We start from the raw sequence: 19,359 nt of genomic DNA on the forward strand, positions 1-19,359 counted from the left end.
TTCATTCATTCAATTGTATTTATTGAGCACTTACTGTGTGCAGAGCACTGTACTAAGCACTTGGAAAGTACAATTCAGCAACTAATAGAGGCAATTCCTGCCCAACAACGGGCTCACGGTCTAGATACGTGGCAGAGCTGGGATTAGAGAACAGGTCCTTCTGACTCCAAGGCTCTTATTCTATCCACTAAGCCACACTGCTTCTCAATGCAATAGGGCATCCTCACTCACCCACACAGCTACCATGTTGATTTCTGCAAAGATATCAGTCATGAACAACAATGGCAATGGGAGCATGGAAGTGTCCTGTATTGGAAAAGCTCTTTCCCCTGGGGACCTACATCTCCTCTCCAACCTGTAGTCAGGGATGGCTGAGAAGAAATGGGCAGGTCTGCCCTGCCTGGTCTCTCTATCTTCCTCTGCCACATGGTCTTTTCTGGCTTTGCCCTGGGACTCTCCACTGGGACCTGGCGACAGTGCACCGTGCCACCTCGAAAGTAATCAATTGTCCAGTTTTATACTGGACAGTCCATATCAGCTTGGAGACCCTCTCCTGTTTGGACATACTTGCCTCTGGATGTCTTTATTATGTCTGGAAATTTTATTTTAGGCGCGCAGCCTCCCTCCACCCCCACTCCTGGCGAATCCCGTGGCCTGGAAGCAGTACTTGTCTTCAGAGGAACCCAGGAAGGGACCCCAACAGCTCTGGAGCAGAGGGTGAGGTCCCCCTAGTGACCCGCTGTATGTTCCATAGATTTCCATAAAGCATTTCAAGTGATGTCATTACATTACATTGAATAACCCGCATCACACACGTAATGGACACATATGCCTGTGACTGCTGGGTTGGCAATGGGGCACCGAATTTTGGAAAGTGCCAACGGTGGCCACCTTAGTTACTTCCCACTGGCTTCCCTCCCACCGTACCAGACAGCTTTATGCTACTAAGGCGAGATTGGAATAGCGAACAGCAGAAACTGCAACTCCAATCAAAGCACTTGGAATCTTAGAGACTTGCCAGTGAGATTTATTTGCTTAAAAGGTTTCTTTCTGCTTCTTCTACCATTCTCACTGGACGTGGTCTGACTCTGGTCAGGTGCAGTTGACCTTTTCATCCTTGTGATTTGGCTTCTTCGCGCGGAAGGGCACACACCAAGTGAGGCTTTGGAGTTAAGGTAAAACCAACACTTGCGGTGAGGTCTAGATCTGCCTTGTCCACCTCAGGGGCAGCTTGGAAAGTGAATTTCTGGAGCAAACCTGTGAAGAGCAGAAAGAGCTCCATTCTGGCAAGGCCTTCTCCAGCACAAGCCCGGCGCCCTGGGAAACAATAATAATAATAATTAGTAACAGTAATAATAATTCTGGCATTCATTAAGTGCTTCCTATATGCCAAGCTCTGTCCCACCAGGGGCTGAAAGTCTAACGGGGAGGGAGAACAAGTCCCCATTTTACAGATGAGGAAACTGAGGCCCAGAGAAGTTAAGTGACTTGCCCAGTCTCGAACAGCGGGCAAATTGTGGAGCTGGCATTCAAACTCAAGTCTCCTGACTCCCAGCCCTTTGCTCTTTCCACTGGGCCTCACTGATTCATGGGAGAAGAACCAATAGACAGCAGTAATGATGGTATTCGTCAAATGCTTACTATGTGCCAAGCACTGTACTAAGCATTGGGGTGGATACAAGCAAATTGGGTTGGACATGGTCCCTGCCCATATAAGGCTCACAATCTTAATCCCCATTTTATAGATGACGTAACAGAGGCACAGAGGAGTGAAGTGACTTGTCCAAGGCCACATAGCAGACAGGTGGCAGAGCCGGAATCAAAACCTGTGACCTTCTGACTCCCAGGCCTATACTCTTATCCCTACACCATGCTACTTCCCAAGTGAGCACTTTGCCGGAGAGTTCGCTTTCTTGTTCTATTCCTACAGGTGCTTAGGACATAAAGCTAAGAGCTAAGCACTCTTTGTTTGTGCATATGTGCCTTGTTCACCATGAGGGAGTGGCTCAGGGCAAGTGGAAATCTCCCCTTCACCCAACCACTGCCCAAGGAGGATGGCCAGCCTTGTCCTTAAGGGGGAAAGTGGAATCCCTCTATTACAGTTCTAAGCCTGAGCCTTTTTGAGGGACCATCTTTCCTGCAGGTTGGGTTGGACAGGGAAGAAACCAAATCTGGGATCTCAGCAACTGAGAGAGACAGAGTCTAGATAGGTCCAGGGGTACTCACAGCTTAGGTCTGCCTGGCAGTCTGGTTAACTTCCAGAAGGGACTGGGCTTTGCAGAGCTGGACAAAATATCCAGACTCTCATTTACTTGGCTTTTGGGTGTGTGGGACACTATTAGCTATTGTGTTTTGCCTCTCTGTGGGCAGAGGTTGGGAATAATATCTCAGGAATTCTGGAAGAGAGAAGAGTAATGTGGTTGATGGCCTAGTTTGGAAGATGATTTCGTGGATTCTGAATTGTGTCCTGCTTCCTTCCTATAATACATCACAGGATTCAATCAAGGTCCATATGAGGGTTAGATCTCCTCTCTGTTTCATTCATGTCAAACTAGTTGACTGGGTTACTCTGATCTGTTGAAGACAATAAGGGGTTTGTCCAAGAAAATGTGTTTAGAGATTTGAGAAGTGAAAACCTTCTCCAAACCAGAGTCTGTGCTTGTTTTCTCAGTAGGGATTAGGAAGATAAAAGTCCTTTCTACTTCCTGAATAACACAGGCGGGACCCAAGTACGGGGCGTCCTTTGTATGCTCAGCTGATAATTGTTGACTATTTAACTTTGAGCAGTTTTAGATATATTTGATATACATATAAAACTACCAGGGTGAGCAATTTCCATTTATCGCCATTTCCAACCTGGAAACAAAAGGGCCAAATGAACATATGCTTACAGATGAAGGGATAATAATAATAATAATGTTGGTATTTGTTAAGTGCTTACTATGTGCCGAGCTCTGTTCTAAGCGCTGGGGTAGACATAGGGGAATCAGGTTGTCCCACGTGGGGCTCACGGTCTTAATCCCCATTTTACAGATGAGGGAACTGAGGCACAGAGAAGTTAAGTGACTTGCCCACAGTCACACAGCCGACAAGTGGCAAAGCTGGGATTCGAACTCATGAGCCCTGACTCCAAAGCCCGTGCTCTTTCCACTGAGCCACGCTGCTTCTTTCATTAGGGAGCTTAATCAGTTTCCCAAATTCCAGGTTCTTGAATCCTGGAGTTTTTATTGTGCTTCAGCTCTGGGCATTCCTGTCCCTTCTCACCCTCCAGAATATTCTCCTGCCTGGTTCACCTCTCTAAAGAGGGAGGGGAACCTGGAGAGGCGGGCTTTCCAGATGCCCCCTAAATTGCTTATTTTCTGAGACTTCACACAGTAGATGTCCCAGTTTAGGTGGGAGAATCCTACTTTATGGGGGGTCTGGAGGAACCCATTGAGGAACTGCTTTTGACCAAGATGGCAGGAGGGAACACACAGCTCCAGGAGCTGTGGCAGGGCACAGGGAGGAGGAGGAACCGAGGTGAGACTGCCCAACCTCATCCTCATCTTTCCCCTCAGTGGAAGGGGCAAGAGCTGCTGCTGCTGCCTCAGCTGGCCTGACCTTATTTAGGCCTTTATTTGGAGTTTCTAGCATGGCCACAGTGACATGTTTTTAATCACCTGGGAGACTCTATTGCACAGCTCAAGAAGAGTCGGTCAGCTGGTTCCTGCTGACCCTTGCTGCCTTTGCTGCATCTTCTATCATCATTTGTGCCGGAGTGTCCATCCTCTCTCAGCTTCAGTGGTGGGAGTAGCAGTAAGGAGAAGCAGTGTGGCTCAGTGGAAAGAGCATGGGTTTGGGAGTCAGAGATTGTGGGTTCTAATGTCGCCTCTGCCACTTGTCATCTGGGTGATTTTGGGCAAGTTACTTAACTTTTCTGTACCTCAGTTACTTCATCTGTGAAATGGGGATTAAGACTCTGAGCCCCATCTAGGATAACCTGATTTCCCTGTATCTACCCCAGCTCTTAGAACAGTACTTGGCACATAGTAAGCGCTTAACAAATACCATCATTATTATTATGGCCTAGTGGGAAGAGCCTGAGAATCAGAGGACCTGGGTTCTAATCCTGGCTTCACCTCTTGCCTGCTATGTTTCCTTGGGCAAATAACTCTTCTCTGCCTCATTTTCTTCATCTGTTAAATTGGGATTTATACTTAGACTGTGAGCCCCATTTATGACATGGATTATGTCCAACTTTAATATCCTGTCTCCAGCCATGCACTTGGCACTTAGTAAGTGCTTAGCAAGTGCTAATGCTTAGTAATTAAGCTAATACTAATGCTTAGCATTAGTAAGTGCTAATGCACTTAGCATTGTTATTATTATTGTTAGAGGAGGTTGGCTAACTGAGTCTCCCCGTTCCTGTCCCCTCTGTCCATCCTCTCTCTCTTCTCTCTCCATGCCTATCTCCTTTTTATCTCCCCTGCTTGTCCCTCCCTCTCTTTAAATTTTCTTCTGCCCCTCTTTCTGTTCCCTTTTCTCTCTTTGTCTCTCTGTCTCTCTCTATGTCCCTCACTCTATTTTTGTGTCTCAGCCTCCCCAACCCTTTCTCCCCTCAAATCCAAGAGGCCCTGCCCTTGGCATATCTCATATTCTGGGAATCCAGGTGAGGCCACCAACCTGGAAGTAAACCAAAAGTGGTTCCAAGGAAGCTCTGGACACCCTCCCCAACTTCTCCCAGGGTCCCTGTCCATGCCCTTGCTACTCCTGGAGGTAACCTGAGGAGGAGAGAGCCCAGGGTCAGTGGCACAATTCCCTAGAGTTTCCTTGGTACCACTTCTGGTGTATTTCAATGCCCAGAAACCTCCACTCAGAAGACAGAAGATGGATGTCAAGAAGGGTGACTGTCCCCCTCCATCTCCAGGCCTCCTAAGTCAGACAGAATCCCAGGCTGGAGGACCCCAGTATCTGGCCCAGAAATGGCATTGCTTATGTTTACATGTCATCAGGGGCCTGGAAAGCCAGTCCACTTTGCTCCCCTATTCCGGGGACACTTCCAACATTCTTCTCACTTGCCCACCTGAGGTGCTGGCCTTGGCTGAGAACAGGCTGGCAGGGCCAATTTCCCAATCCCTTGGGTTGGGATAGGACCTAGCCCCAGCCCAAGTCAAATATTTTGGCTATCCCAACATTCAATCTAAAGAAAACAGTGGCTGTTGGATTCTAGCCAATCTGGCACATCTCTTTCCATTTTGAATCAATTTATCTCTAGAATTAGCCACTTTCCGAGTCCAGCACACATGCTGGCTAGACTAAGTGTGGAGTCAGAGTGGTGAAGAAGGGTTAGCCCACTCTGGTTCATTGTTCTCTTTAAAGGCTCCCCATGAACCTTTGCCATCAGTACAAACACATATGAGGGATCTCTTCTTCATTTACCTAGGCCGAAAGGAATAAAGGCATCTTTTCTGACAAAGTTTCCAGCAGCATCCAGGAAGTGAGAAGGGTTAAACTGATATGGTGTCGCCCAGTGAGATGGATCACAAAACACGGAGCTCAGCAAGGGGATCACCTCCGTCCCCTGGAAGGAAAAGAAAGATAGTGACAGGTGAGGCAGTCATCGAGCGTTTAGTACAGTGCTCTGTACACAGTAAGTGCTCAATAAATACGATTGAATGAATGAATGATGGAGTGGTTTAGGCCTACGGCCTAGAATTCCTCTAAGAAAGCAAGACAAGGGAAGTGGCTCTCAGCCAAACAATTACCCAGACAGCAAATCACTCATCAGAGCCCATGGTGCAGATTAATACCAACACCTGGTTGGTATTGGTATTACCATGGGAAGTGTCATCAGAAAATTACAGCCTTTCTGCCACTCAGCATCGCTGCTCCATTATCAGTCAATCAAGCAGTGGTATTTATTAACCACTTCCTATTTACAGAACAATGTAATGAGTGTTTGAGAGAGTACAATAGATTTGGTAGACACTATCCCTGCTCTCAAGGAGTTTACAATCTAAAATCTTTATACATTACAGATAATAATAATAATACTACTGTATTTGTTAAGCCCTTACTATGTGCAGAGCACTGTTGTAAGCACTGGGGTAGATACAGGGTAATCAGCTTGTCCCACATGAGGCTCACAGTCTTCATCCCCATTTTACAGATGAGGTAACTGAGGCACAGAGAAGTTAAGTGACTTTCCCACAGTCACACAGCTGACAAGCAGTGGATCCAGGATTCATACCCATGACCTCTGACTCCCAAGCCGGTGCTCTTTCCACTGAGCCACGCTATGTATGTAAGACTAGAAATAATTTGCCACTTTATTTGAAGAAACCTTGATTTAGGGAAGCTTTCACATGCAGTGAATATTTGTCTTCCTCACCTTCTGTCCCAGCACAACCCTTTGGCCAAGTCTGCTGTTCCTGAGGAAATAACCCCCACCTCCATCCGCTCCACCTCTCCCCCATCACTTGGAAGCCATGTTTCCCATCCGGTTTGAGCAGCCAAAAAACCCATGAGCTCCAAGAGCTATGTTCTCAGACGCCTACAACCAGGTTTGAGTTGGAACAAGCGACGCACGTTGGAACAAGTTCATGTAATGACAACCATGACTTCACTGCATCCTCCTCCACAAAAAGAAGAAGTAAAAGGGTATGTTTGGGTTCTGCTATTGGGAGTTGCCTAAAAAGTGAGGTCAGAGTCTTCATATTCCTTCATAGGCGATTTCAAACAAAACCCACCCTAACTTCCCATGAGTAATCCCATTAGGCCAGTGCATCTCATTCATTCAATCATATTTATTGAATGCTAACTGTGTGCAGAGCACTGTACTAAGCTCTTGGAAGAGTACAATATAGCAATAAACAGTCACATTTCCTGCCCACAATGAACTTACAGTCTAGAGAGAGGGAGGGAGACATCAATTACAATATCGCCAAGATCCGCCCTTTCCTCTCCACCCAAACAGCTACCTTACTGCTACGGGCTCTTGTTATATCCCGGCTAGACTACTGTGTCAGCCTTCTCTCTGACCTCCCTTCCTCCTCTCTCTCCCCGCTCCAGTCTATTCTTCACTCCGCTGCCCGGCTCATCTTCCTGCAGAAACGATCTGGGCATGTCACTCCCCTTCTTAAACAACTCCAGTGGTTGCCTATCATCCTCCGCTCCAAACAAAAACTCCTCACTCTAGGCTTCAAGGTTCTACATCACCTTGCCCCTTCCTACCTCTCCTCCCTTCTCTCTTTCTACCACCCACCCCACACGCTCCGCTCCTCTGCCGCCCACCTCCTCACCATCCCTCGGTCTTGCCTATCCCACCGTCGACCCCCGGGCCACGTCCTCCTGCGGTCCTGGATCGCCCTCCCTCCTCACCTCCGCAAAACTGATTCTCTTCCCCTCTTCAAAACCCTACTTAAAACTCACCTCTTCCAAGAGGCCTTCCCAGACTGAGCTCCTCTTCTCCCTCTACTCCCTCTACCACCCCCCCTTCACCTCTCCGCAGCTAAACCCTCTTTTCCCCCTTTCCCTCTGCTCCTTCCCCTCTCCCTTCCCATCCCCTCAGCACTGTACTCGTCCGCTCAACTGTATATATTTCCATTACCCTATTTATTTTGTTAATGAATTGTACATTGCCTCGATTCTATTTAGTTGCCATTGTTTTTACGAGATGTTCTTCCCCTTGACTCTATTTATTGCCATTGTTCTCGTCTGTCCGTCTCCCCCGATTAGACTGTAAGCCCGTCAAACGGCAGGGATTGTCTCTATCTGTTGCCGACTTGTTCATTCCAAGCGCTTAGTACAGTGCTCTGCACATAGTAAGCGCTCAATAAATACTATTGAATGAATGAATGAATCAATAACAAATAAATAAAATTACAGATATGTACATAAGTGCTGTGGGCCTGGGAAGGGGGGGGGGAGAACAAAGGGAGCAAGTCAAGGTGATGCAGAAGGGAGTGGGAGATGAGAAAAAGTGGGGCTTAGTCTGGGAAGGTCTCTCGGAGGAGATGTGTCTTCAATAAGGCTTTAAAGCCAGGGAGAGTGGTTGTTTGTCGGATTTGAGGAGGGAGGGCTTTCCAGGCCAAAGACAGGATGTGGGCTAGGGTCAACAGCAAGACAGGCAAGATCGAGGCACAGTGAGAGGTTAACACTAGAGGAACGAAATGTGCAGGCTGGGTTGTAGAAAGAGAGAAGTGCAGTGAGGTAGGAGGGGCCAAAGTAGAGTGATGAAGCGATTTGCCTCACATGTAAGAGCCAGGTTGAGCCAGGTGGCAGTGCAGGGCTGAATGACTGTTTTCCATAGGCAGTGTTCCCATGTTACCAACCTCAAATATCGAGGAATTCTTGTTTTAATACACATACCTTAGGAATGACGAAGCCTCTGAAATGGATATCCTTAGTGGGGCTGCGGGACAGACCCATCGGAACAATATCGGCAAACCTCTGCATCTCGTGAATCACCGCGTCTGTAAATGGCATTTTTTTCCGATCCTCCACACTAGGGACTTGTCCCAGTACAATGACTTTATCTATTTCTTCATGGACCCTTCCTTGAAAAAGTCACCCAAGATTTCGTTTCAAGGTGCTATACAAACTATGAATCCTATTAACTGTCTTCTACAACATTGAAAAAATGGGACGTAAAGTTAATCACCCAAACAATACGCATTAAAATTAATTTTGAAAAATTAGTATATGTTCATATTTTCAGGTCCAGAGTATAGCTCCCATAGATTTCCATTTCCCTTAAGACAGCTTTAATAGTTTAGTCCCCAGAAAAACATCTTGAGGATTCTATTGTAGATAGAAATTGGGAATAAGAGTTTTGTCTGGAAATCAAATGCGACTCTAACTAGTACCTTACTAGCTCTGGTCTAGTAAATTAGAAACTTTAGATGGTGGGACCAACCAGTAGGCCCAGGGTCAAGAATGACAATAAGGCATCCTGTCCTTTCAAGCATCCTGTTGCTGCTGCAGGGCATATGATACACCCGGTTCTTCAATAACATGTGTTTTCACTAGGCATTTTGGTAGGATGGTGTAAGAGCAGTAAGGAATTTTCTTACAATAATTAGGACAAGATGTGGTATCAGAAGAAATGACTGTGCACATGTATATGGGGTAGGTTAAAGCACCTGCTCTATAACATGACTTTTCCTTAATGTGGGTTTCATCAAGATCATGATCCTGTGTTTTAGAAGAGCTTGGTGTACCAAACTGAACAGACCATCCATCGGTAAGGCTCAAGTAACACCATTTCTTATGTTCTTATGATCATCCTGTGTTCTCACTGAAGGTGTGTGTCAACTTCTGCCCATACGTGGTGAACAGGAGTTAAAAAAAAAAAAGTTTCTTACTCTGAATCTCTGGATATTTCATCATCAGAAGAAGACCCCAGCGAAGGGTTGTCGAGGTTGTCTCGGTTCCAGCAGCAAAGAGGTCCAGGGTGGAGAAGAGCAGGTTTTTGTTGTGGAATTCTGTCTGGGGATTTTTTGATTCCTGCCATATCACAAAATGAGATTGCCATTCATCAGATTTTTCTGGGAATGGTTCCACCAAATTATATTCAGTGTGGCTGCCCCATGTGGAAATCTCTGATGGGTGTGGTTGTGGGAAAACAAAATGGCCCAGAACTTTCTGTGACAATTATGTCCAGTTTACGTCACTGCAGTTTAAAATGGGGGTGAAGAAACCAAAGTGGGGCTAGAAAAGAGCAAATAAAGGGATAGAAAATACTGTTTTCAAAGAAAATATTACAGGAATTAGAGTTTTTAATCTCAGTAGGAGAAGGATAAAGACAGGCAGTAAGGGTGGACTAGAGAAAAAGAGCTCAAGCCTTTGAGTAAGGTGACCTGGATTTGAGTCCCACCTTTACTGTGTGACTACAGGCAAGCTACTTAGCATCACTGGGTCTCAATGTCCTCAACTGTAAAATGGAGATAAAATAGATGGTGAGCTACAACTGGGCAGGGTTTGCGTCTGATCTCATAACCTCGAATCTAACCCAGCTATTAGCACATAACAAGCACTTTATAAATGTTTTTATTAGTATTATCTTTACACATTTTAGTGAAATACTAATGATGTTTTCCAGGACCGCAGAGGACCCAAAAGGAAGGAAAATAAGCTTGAAGTGCCCTCGGAAAGTTCAGTTAAACCGTCAGGGTGATTAAAAACCAGAAAAGGCTAGTGAGGGAGATTGTGGAATCTTCTTTCCTGGAGATCTTTGAAAAAAGAATAGGAACCCAGCTGTTCTGGGAGGGTAAGCCATTCACCTGCCCAGAGGCAAAGGCTGGACTAAATGATATTCCTTTCTAGCTGTATGATTCTGAATTGCTCGCTCCTGCCTGGCAACACCAGGGCCAAGTGCTTGTTTATTGCTACAGGGCGAGACTTTGGCTTGGTGCTAGTAAATTTAGTGTAAAGTATTTAAGAGTATTTCTGAGAAGCAGCATGGCCTAGTGGATAGACCACAGGCCTGGGGATCAGAAGGACTTGGGTTCTAATTCTGGCTCTGCCACATTTCTGATGTGTGACCTTGAACAAATCATTTAACTTGTCCTGGGCCTCAGTTACCTCATCTGTAAAATGGGGATTAAGACTGTGAACCTTATGTGGGACAGGGATTGTGTCCAACCTGATTAATTGTATTTATCCCAGTGCCTGGCACACAGTAAGTGCTTAACAAATACCAAATAATAGCTATTTAGGTACAAAATGATCAGGGCTTAGTACAGTACCTGGCACATAGTAAGCACTTAACCAATTAGACTACCATATAAAAGAGGCGAATGAAACTGGAGTACAGTGCTCTGCACACAGTGAGCACTCAATAAATATGATTGACTGGAAATCATAGCTTTTTAGGAAGTGGCCATAAAATCTGTAAAATAAATCAATCCATCACATCAATGGTATTTATTGAGTGCTTACTGAGTGCAGAGCACTCTACTAAGCTCTTGGGAGAATACAATACAGTAGAGATGGTTGACGTTCCCTATCTACAAGGATCTTTCAGTCAAGAAGGAGAGAGAGAGAGAGATGAATATTAAAATAAATCATGGAAAAGAAAAAGTGAATATAGTAAAACCTCACAAATTTGGGATCCAGTAATATGTAATTTGCATGAGTTCTGACAGGTTTTATTGTGAAATACCCCAAAGATTGGTAGGAGTAAGAGGACAAAAAATGAATCAAGCTACATTTTTACATGACATATCCATCTCAGACTTTTCATGGATTCATATTCATCCATTTCCTAGCCAAAATCTAATTAGGAAGATTTGTTTTTACCTGCTGCTGCTTCAGCAAAAAAGCATCCACAAAACCTGTTAGGTGATTTGGACTAAAATTCAGAATATGCTCTTTAAACAGTTTTTGGATAAAGCTGGTGATCTCCTGAATATTTCGTACTACAGTTTTGTGAGCTCCAATCAGAAATCCGAAAAATGGGTAGAAATTATATAACTAGGAAAATCAGAAAAAAAGAGCTGTTAGAATTAGAAATACACCACTGGACACAGACTAAATGATTAGAATACACTAATTGCCACGTGGAATAACGGCATGCAACCTGATTATTGAATTTGTGCTTGGGTAACATTTTATGTTCTCCGAAATGTGGGGTGGGCGGAGGGGGAATTCATCTTTAGGCATTCTCTTCAGGGTGGGACTCCAGGGTTAGATAAGCATATGATGTGGCATATGAAATAGAATTTCAGTTCCGTTCAAAATGGCAGACGCTACAGTCACACTAATCCATGTCCCACATACAGTCACACTAAATGAACCAAATTGAAAGGAAAGAATGCTCCAGAAAGTTACCTGCACCATAGACGAACCCATCAGTTTTGTATTGTCGCTTAGCAGTTGTAACAAGTGTAGAAATTCAGGATCATCATATTCAAACCTGTCTCCAAAAAGGATGGAGCAGATGATGTTGGACACAGCATTATTCAGTATAATCTTTGTGTCAAAGGGTTTACCTGTATTCCAAGTGATAAAAAAAATAAAGAACATCATTATTTCTGGAAGAAGAAAGAGCAACAACTCACCAAGACAACATGGATCCTTGAGTGGGTCAGGTGAAGGTGATTAAATGAGGCTGGTGTAAAAAAGAGAGGTAGTGAGTTGTTTTCACTGAGGTCTTTCTCTAATCTGACCCTGGTCAGGGCCTGGAAATTTTAGATCTTGAGTGTTTCAACCCCAAAGCAGATGAACTCTGGGGTCAGGTCCAGGATGTTCCAAAAGGACCATAGAAAGTGTTTAGAAGATGACCCTAGAATGAAGGTGAGCCTAAAAGAAGAGAATCTAAAGGATTCTCTGGAACTGTGGTCATATACTTTTTGTTTGGTTGTTTCTTCTGTAGTTGAGAAGCATCATGGCCTAGTGGAAAGGGCATGGGCAAGGGAATCAGAGGACTTGGGTTCTAATCCTAACTCTGCCAAATGCTTGCTGTGTGACCTTGGGCAAGTCACTAAACTTCTCTGTCCCTCATTTCTCCAGTTCTCCCTCCTGCTTAGATTAAGAGCCCCATGTGGGACAGGGACAGTGTCCAAACTAATTCACTTGTATCTACCCCAGCACTTAGAACAGTATTTGACACATAGTAAGTGCTTAACAAATACCATGAAAAAAATTGATGGAAGGTGAGGATACCGTTTGTAAATAACTGGGGTCCAAAGCATATCTGTTCCCTGCCCCTTTGTCGGACACTCAAAATTAAGAGATTGGCGGGCCTTCATGAGAGGATTTCTTTGCAAAACGAAGAAGCCAGAAGCCTATACCACCCTGGGAGTTTCCACCTTGGATCCTAACAAAAGTCAACTTCAAGTTCACTACCCACAGATCAAACTTTTACCAGTTGTCCAGAGGCCAGTTTTAGACTTTGTCTAACCCACAAGGCATCTGGGCAACCCAGAAACATCTGGTATCTCAGTTTCCCCATCTGAAAAATGGGATTCAATACTGTTCTCCCTCCTACTTAGACTGAAGCCCATGTGGGACAGGGACTGTGTCCAGCCTGACTTACCTTGTATCTACTCTAGTACTTAGAACAGTGCTTGGCACATGGTAAGCACGTAACAAATACCTTAATGAATTAATCCGAGCCCCTTCCCTGGAGCACCCATGCCCAGCACTTTGCAAACCTTTCCCTCACCAACACTGCCTGGGTTCTTTTCAGTTGCAACATGGAATGCGTGGTGATGTTGATCAAAGGAGGATTCTCATGGCTGGTGGGCCTTGGGCAGATAATAATCATAAAATCATAATAATGGTGGTATTTGTGAAGGGCTTACTATGTGCCAAGCTCTATACTAAATGCTAGGGTAGATTCAAAATGATCAGGCCAGTCTGTGTCACTGACCCTTATTGGACTCACAGTTGATGTACGTATACAGTCTTTGTATGGCCTAGGGGAAAGTGCACAGGCCTGGTAGTCAGAGGACCTGAGTTGTAATTTTAGCTCTGACAATTGCCTGCTGTGTGACCTTGGGCAAGTAACTTGTCTGTGCCTCAGTTTCCACAACTGTAAAATGGGGATTTAATGCCTGTTCCCCCTCTTACTAAGACCGTGAGGCCCATGTAGGACCAGGACCTTGTCCAGTCTGATTCACCTGTGTCTACCCTACCACTTAACAACAGTACTTGACACATAGTACGCGTTTGACACATGAGAATCATAGTAGGAGTAGTACTGAGATTAATAATAATAATACATTGAATGGCTTGAACTTTTGGTGCCCTGAAGAAGTACATTTGTAGGAAGGCTTTCCATTTTTATTAATACTTTTATTGATCCCAGATGATTTCTTTTAGACTGTAACACATTTCTTTTGAGCCCTAAGATGGTGGGTCCATGCTGATGGACAAGTTTAACTCTCAGTGTAAAATGCTTCACTAACACTTCATCATAAAACTCCCCAGCTACACACCTTGATGTGATTGAAAATACTTGACAAGGGAATTTAGCTCCTCCTGAATCTTGGCTTCTATGGATTTCTTTCCCATTCCAAAATCTCGGAGTGTGCTCAAGGCAAATCTTCGCATCGCTTTCCACGTGTCTCCGTTGCTAAAGCCAATACCTAGCAAAAGGTACAACAAAGCAAGATGAGAATTAAAGCTCAAACGGAGAAAATTAGGACTGAGCAATAAGCGGAGTTTAGAGTTTTGTGTTAAAGTGTTTGGAGCACCTAATTCAAGGTCTGAATGTTGTTTGTAATATGTATAAACAATGGCAGAAAAACCAGAGCTTCATGTATCCATGATAGAAGAAGAGACAAAAGACAGATACAGACCATCTATCCTCTCTCCCATGAATTCCCATTAATAAATGGTTACTCTGTGGTTTTCCCACTGCATAATGTTGTTTTAGAACACCCTGATATTAACAGAATTCCCTAAATGTAGATTTTTATTCTTGTGGATTTTTGATCTTCTACCTTTGCCTTTATGGCCCAACCATTTTAAAATAAATTTGTAATGAGGTAAGTGTGTTACTTTAGTCCAGAGTTTTGCAATGTCAGCCTGTTCCTAATCAGCAGGTGAGAATGAAAAATCAGAATGCAAATCAATTAAATGCTAACATAGGTTTTCCAAAGTAAATAACTTCCACCTTATCCCCTCATCAGAGTATAAGGAATTATCTTGGTTGGGGGGAAGGGGAGGCTGTTATTATAAGTGAAATTCCTTGCAGTTTCCAAAAATGGCATCTAATAGCTCAACAAAAACTAGCCCACTCCTATTCTGGTAGGCATAAATGAGATTGGCAGACAGGTCCAGAGAGGGACAAACCCAGAACCATATGGCATGTCAGTGACTGAGTGGGAAATATCAAATGAAAATTCATTTAGAACACTTCACACACCTTAGAACGTAAGCTCCTCCATTAGAGGGTAAGCAAGCATTTGGCAGAGCCAGGATTAGAACCCAGATCCTCTGATTCCCAGGTCCATGCTCTTTCCACTAGGCTGAGCTGCTTCTCAATTACACCAGAAACAACCAAAGAAGTATAAGCTTCTTGACAGGTAACATACCTCATGCTGTGCTTCCCCGGCACTTTATGCCATGTGTTGAGCTCAGTAGATGCCTAATAAAAACTATTACTAATTCACATAACACATCAGAAAGCACTTTGTTCTTCTAAAGAGGCTCTAATAGGAAAGAGAACAGAAACTCAAATTACCATGTCCACCTGTAACCTTCTGAAATATTGGGATTTCTGGTCTGTCTCCAAATGCTTCACTGTTGTTAAAAAGAGCATCCTTGATTGCATCATAGCCTGCAAGGACCACAACCTTCCTGGGTCCAAGATGAACAGTGAACATGCTGCCGTAGTTCTCTGACAGCTGGAACATGGAGAGCAGAAAGGGCTTAGTAAAAAGGGGTTATGAATGACTCAAAACTATATGTCCTTCCCTTCTCCTTACATTCATCCCCCCAAAAAATCAGCTTCGAAATCTTGCACAAAACAGGACTGAATAATAATCATGATAATAATAATAATAGTATTTATTAAGTACTTATTATTTACCAAGCCCTACAGTAGGTAGAAGGCAATCAGAATGGACACAGTCCCTGTTTTATGTGTAGTTCACAGTCTAAGATGTAGGGAGAGTAGATAATGAAACTCCATTTTAGAGATGAGGAAACCGAGGCACAGAGAAGCTAAGTGACTTACCCAAGGTCACCCAGCAGGCAAGTGGCAGAGAGGGGATTAGAACACAGTACCTTTGACTTCCAGGCCCATGCTCTTTCCATTAGGGCAGGCTGCTCAAAAAGGCTTCAGATATAGTGGGTTCTGATAGCAGAGTTACCATAAAATGTTTTATCTCCTGTTTATAATAATAATTCTTATGGTCTTTGTTAAGCACTTACTGTGTACCAGGCACTGTACTAAGCACTGGGATGGATACAAGCAGATCAGGTTGAACATAATCCCTTGTCCGTCGTGGGGCTCACAGTCTCAATCCCCATTTTACTGATGTGGTAACTGAGGCACAGAGAACTAAAGTGACTTGCCCAAGGTCACATAGCAGACAAGTGGTGGAGCTGAAATTAGAACTCATGACCTTCTGACTCCCAGAGCTGTGCTCTATCCACAATGCCATGCTGCTTCTCTATAGAATTATCTTCTAATTGCTACAAAATAACTAGTTATTTCTATGGGCTATTCATCATTTCCAACTGGGCAATTCTTGTTTCCCTTTGCCCAGGGCCCTGAGAAAGTGCCATTGGGTGGAACTCTGGGCTAATGTTCAGTATGCCAAAACATTTTGATCGTGTCCAAGCCATCTGCTTTGCTCACTAAACCCCCATGGTCCTTCCAAGTTCAAAGAAGAATGAGTGGAGAAGGGTCAGGGAAAATCATCTTTTATCCATTCTAATAATTTGAACTGAAGGATGTTCTGTATCCAAGGCAAGATCAGAAACCGAATGCAGGCACCTGTCAGATCCTCTTCCCATTCAAATGCCTCCATTTAGCTGGAGGCCACTAATGAGATGGGGAACAGCACAAAGAAGGGCAGACTTTTCAGGTTCATAGGTGTATGAATCCACCTTTCATCAGTGCCCACTCAAAGGGTGAAAATCTCACTGGCAGTAATGTCCTCGTCAAACCCGAGAGCTACTAAGATTGGGACAGGCTGGAAAGAAAAATAAGCTTGTTATGGCCTCACAGTCCTTGTGAGCTTAGAAGCACTCATAACTGGCTTCCATCCCCAGAAAATAACTACATTTCACATTATATGAAAAGTGCACTCTGGGCTAGTGATTTTTAAAATGTGCACATTGGGTAATTATGGCTCAAACGAATGGCCCATGGCTTCTACTGTCTGTCTCTTCCAAGAAGGTGGTTGGTGGCAAAGTATTCAATGACCAAAATCCACAAACATCTGGAAGCCCTTAGAATAAAATGGTTTTCACCTTCATTTTCATTCACTGCAACCAGAAGGGGCTATTGAAATATTCTCTGGGATTTCCAGAGAGTGTCACCTAAAGAAATGTAAACTCGCCGTGGGCAGGGAACATGACTGCTAACTCTGTTGTGTTGTATTCTCCCAAGGCCTTAATACAGTGCTTTGCACATTGTAAACACTCAATAAATACCACTGATGATGAGGATGATGAAGAAATGTGGATGAACTCAGCTGCCCTGGGTTTGGACAATAATTTTGGGACACCAGCAGTGCATTCCTCAACCATTCAAGGAATCTGCCCTCACACACTGAAAGGTAAGTAAGCCATCCCCTCCACACAACCCCAGTAAGGTCTTACATTGTACTGAAAAATTGCATTTCTGATAGGAAGGGGGCATGAACACTGTCATCCAGGAAAATAGGCCAAGTATGTTGATCTGTGGTAGAATGTCTAGTGGGAGGGGTTTCTCTCAGGCAGAATTTTAAACTTTTCAATACAGGCTGCAAAGGCAATTTGCATTCTTTCCTTCTGCATACCACCGTGCCTTGGATTACTTGGCTTTGCATTTGACTCATGGTTAGTATGGGCATAAGCACATTCAAATCCAAATTGCATTTGAGGTCACAGATGAGATTGCAAATCTGACATGTGATACAGGTTGAAAAAACTAGTGAGCGGTCAGGTCATTTCACCCAGTACAGAACAATTCCAGCAGCTTTGCACTCTCTGTCTTGCAAAATCATGAAGTCAACCATGATTTAATATATCTGGAAATCATGCCAATGACACTTATTACTCAATTTTTTTTAGTCTAAAATAATCATGTGAGGGGAGGATTCAGATTGAGGTTTGGAATTAAAACGTTCAGTTGGATCACTAGAAATAGCAATTCATTACCACTAAGGAAAAAAGCATATAAATAAATGCCAGCTGGTTCTTCACTAGCACTCGCTCTGGGAAAATGGAAGAACCATCTTTCTCACTCCGACCAAAGACTTACCCTAGAAATAAGAAGATTAACCTCTGCCAGAGGGTCAGTGCTTTTTGCAAGTGATGAGTCGAGGCCGAGTTTGCGTTATCAAGTTAATATTGGCATTCCCTCCACTGGCCCAGTTCTTTAGGACACCTGGGAAACCCACAACTCATCTTATTTCACTACTTCATCCTGGCTTTTATGGGAGAAACATGTTGGCTTGTCTGTGCAGAATACCAAGTGCCCCTTGCCTAGGGCAGAGCTTTTCAGACCTGGGAATCCTGACTCAGAAGAGCCCCGGGTAGACCAGACTTTCAGAACCCCTACCTATCACAGATCAGGTTGGACCTATGCCAGGTCAACGGTTCTTGTATGAGGCCTGATTCTAAAAATGGATTTCTTTCCAATAGTCTCCAAGAATAATTTAGTCAGGAGATCAGGAGGCCGTGAGGGTTAGCCTATAAAAAGGGGAAGAGATGTGGTAAGCAGATGTTCTTCATTTCCAGTAGGGCAGAATAAGAGAATAAGAGACTTACATTGCTGCAGGAGGAATTTAAATTAGAGAGAAGGAAAATATCCTGATTATAGGGACTGGAAGACATGGGACCACATTCCTGGGAGCAATTGGGGATTCTCCAAGGTGTTTTAGAATACTCTAGACTCCCTTCTGTTCCTGAGTGTAGTTAGGGTTAACCTGCCTGGAAACAGGGAGAGCCACTGAAGAACCATTCAGTACCGTGATTCTGTTTCACCGGTTTCAACTTAAACCTCCTTTCTGGCTCTGGAAATCCATGATTTTTAGGGATGTGATCCCTCCCCCACAAGCTGCCACCCTAAAGCAGTACTGGAAAGAGTAACCTACCTCCATCAGAGACTGATACAGCTTGTTCAGATCCACCAGATTCAAGTTACCGATGATTGGCAGAGGAGGGGGCCCAGGGGGCAGCTTGCCCCTTGACCTTTTGGATGAAGTTAAAATGTAAATGACGACCAGCCCCACTATTACCCCGTAAAACAGAAAGGAGGCACTGAGGCTGTGCAGCAAAACCTTGACCACTGCCATCTTCCCCAGACCTAGCTTCCTAGCAAAGGACTTATACCCGGGCAACTGGAATGTCCCGGTGTTGCCTTTATACGAGCATCCTCAGACACCCTCATCTCTGTTGGAAATGCACTTAACTCGTTCAGAGCCACTGGGATTTAGTTAGCTGTTTGCTTATGCTGGTTTGGAATTTGGCCAGTTGTGCCTTTTCCAGTTCACAAATGAGGATTATGTTGGCACAATTGAACTGGAGATCCTGTTACTTTTGTTTGTATCTTTAGCTGCTGGGGAGACTGCCACCCAGAAATGAAATCCAACCTTATCAGAATTCAGAATTTGGATCAAATTGAACCTTAATGCAAGGGGATTTAAAAAAGAGCCTCAAAGATGGAAGTTTCCAACCTGTCAAAAGGCAGAAGGGTCGATTCAGTCCAAAAGG

The 19,359-nt window shown here is 44.2% G+C and overlaps 1 protein-coding gene across 1 annotated transcript; it reads right to left on the reverse strand.

The window, feature by feature from the left end:
* Positions 1 to 1,111: 1,111 nt before the first annotated feature.
* On the reverse strand, positions 1,112 to 18,941 carry CYP2A.A (cytochrome P450 2Aa). The gene is made up of 9 exons (XM_007666523.1): positions 18,741 to 18,941; positions 15,173 to 15,335; positions 13,923 to 14,072; positions 11,812 to 11,972; positions 11,281 to 11,454; positions 9,345 to 9,486; positions 8,350 to 8,537; positions 5,419 to 5,560; positions 1,112 to 1,317 (listed from the first exon to the last, which is right to left on the reverse strand). The coding sequence occupies exons 1-9, from the start codon at positions 18,939 to 18,941 to the stop codon at positions 1,112 to 1,114; spliced, it is 1,527 nt and encodes a 508-aa protein (XP_007664713.1).
* Between the last annotated feature and the right edge of the window lie 418 nt (positions 18,942 to 19,359).

This window comes from Ornithorhynchus anatinus, chromosome 2 (genome assembly GCF_004115215.2).
Source record: "Ornithorhynchus anatinus isolate Pmale09 chromosome 2, mOrnAna1.pri.v4, whole genome shotgun sequence".
Taxonomy (NCBI): Eukaryota; Metazoa; Chordata; class Mammalia; order Monotremata; family Ornithorhynchidae; genus Ornithorhynchus; species Ornithorhynchus anatinus.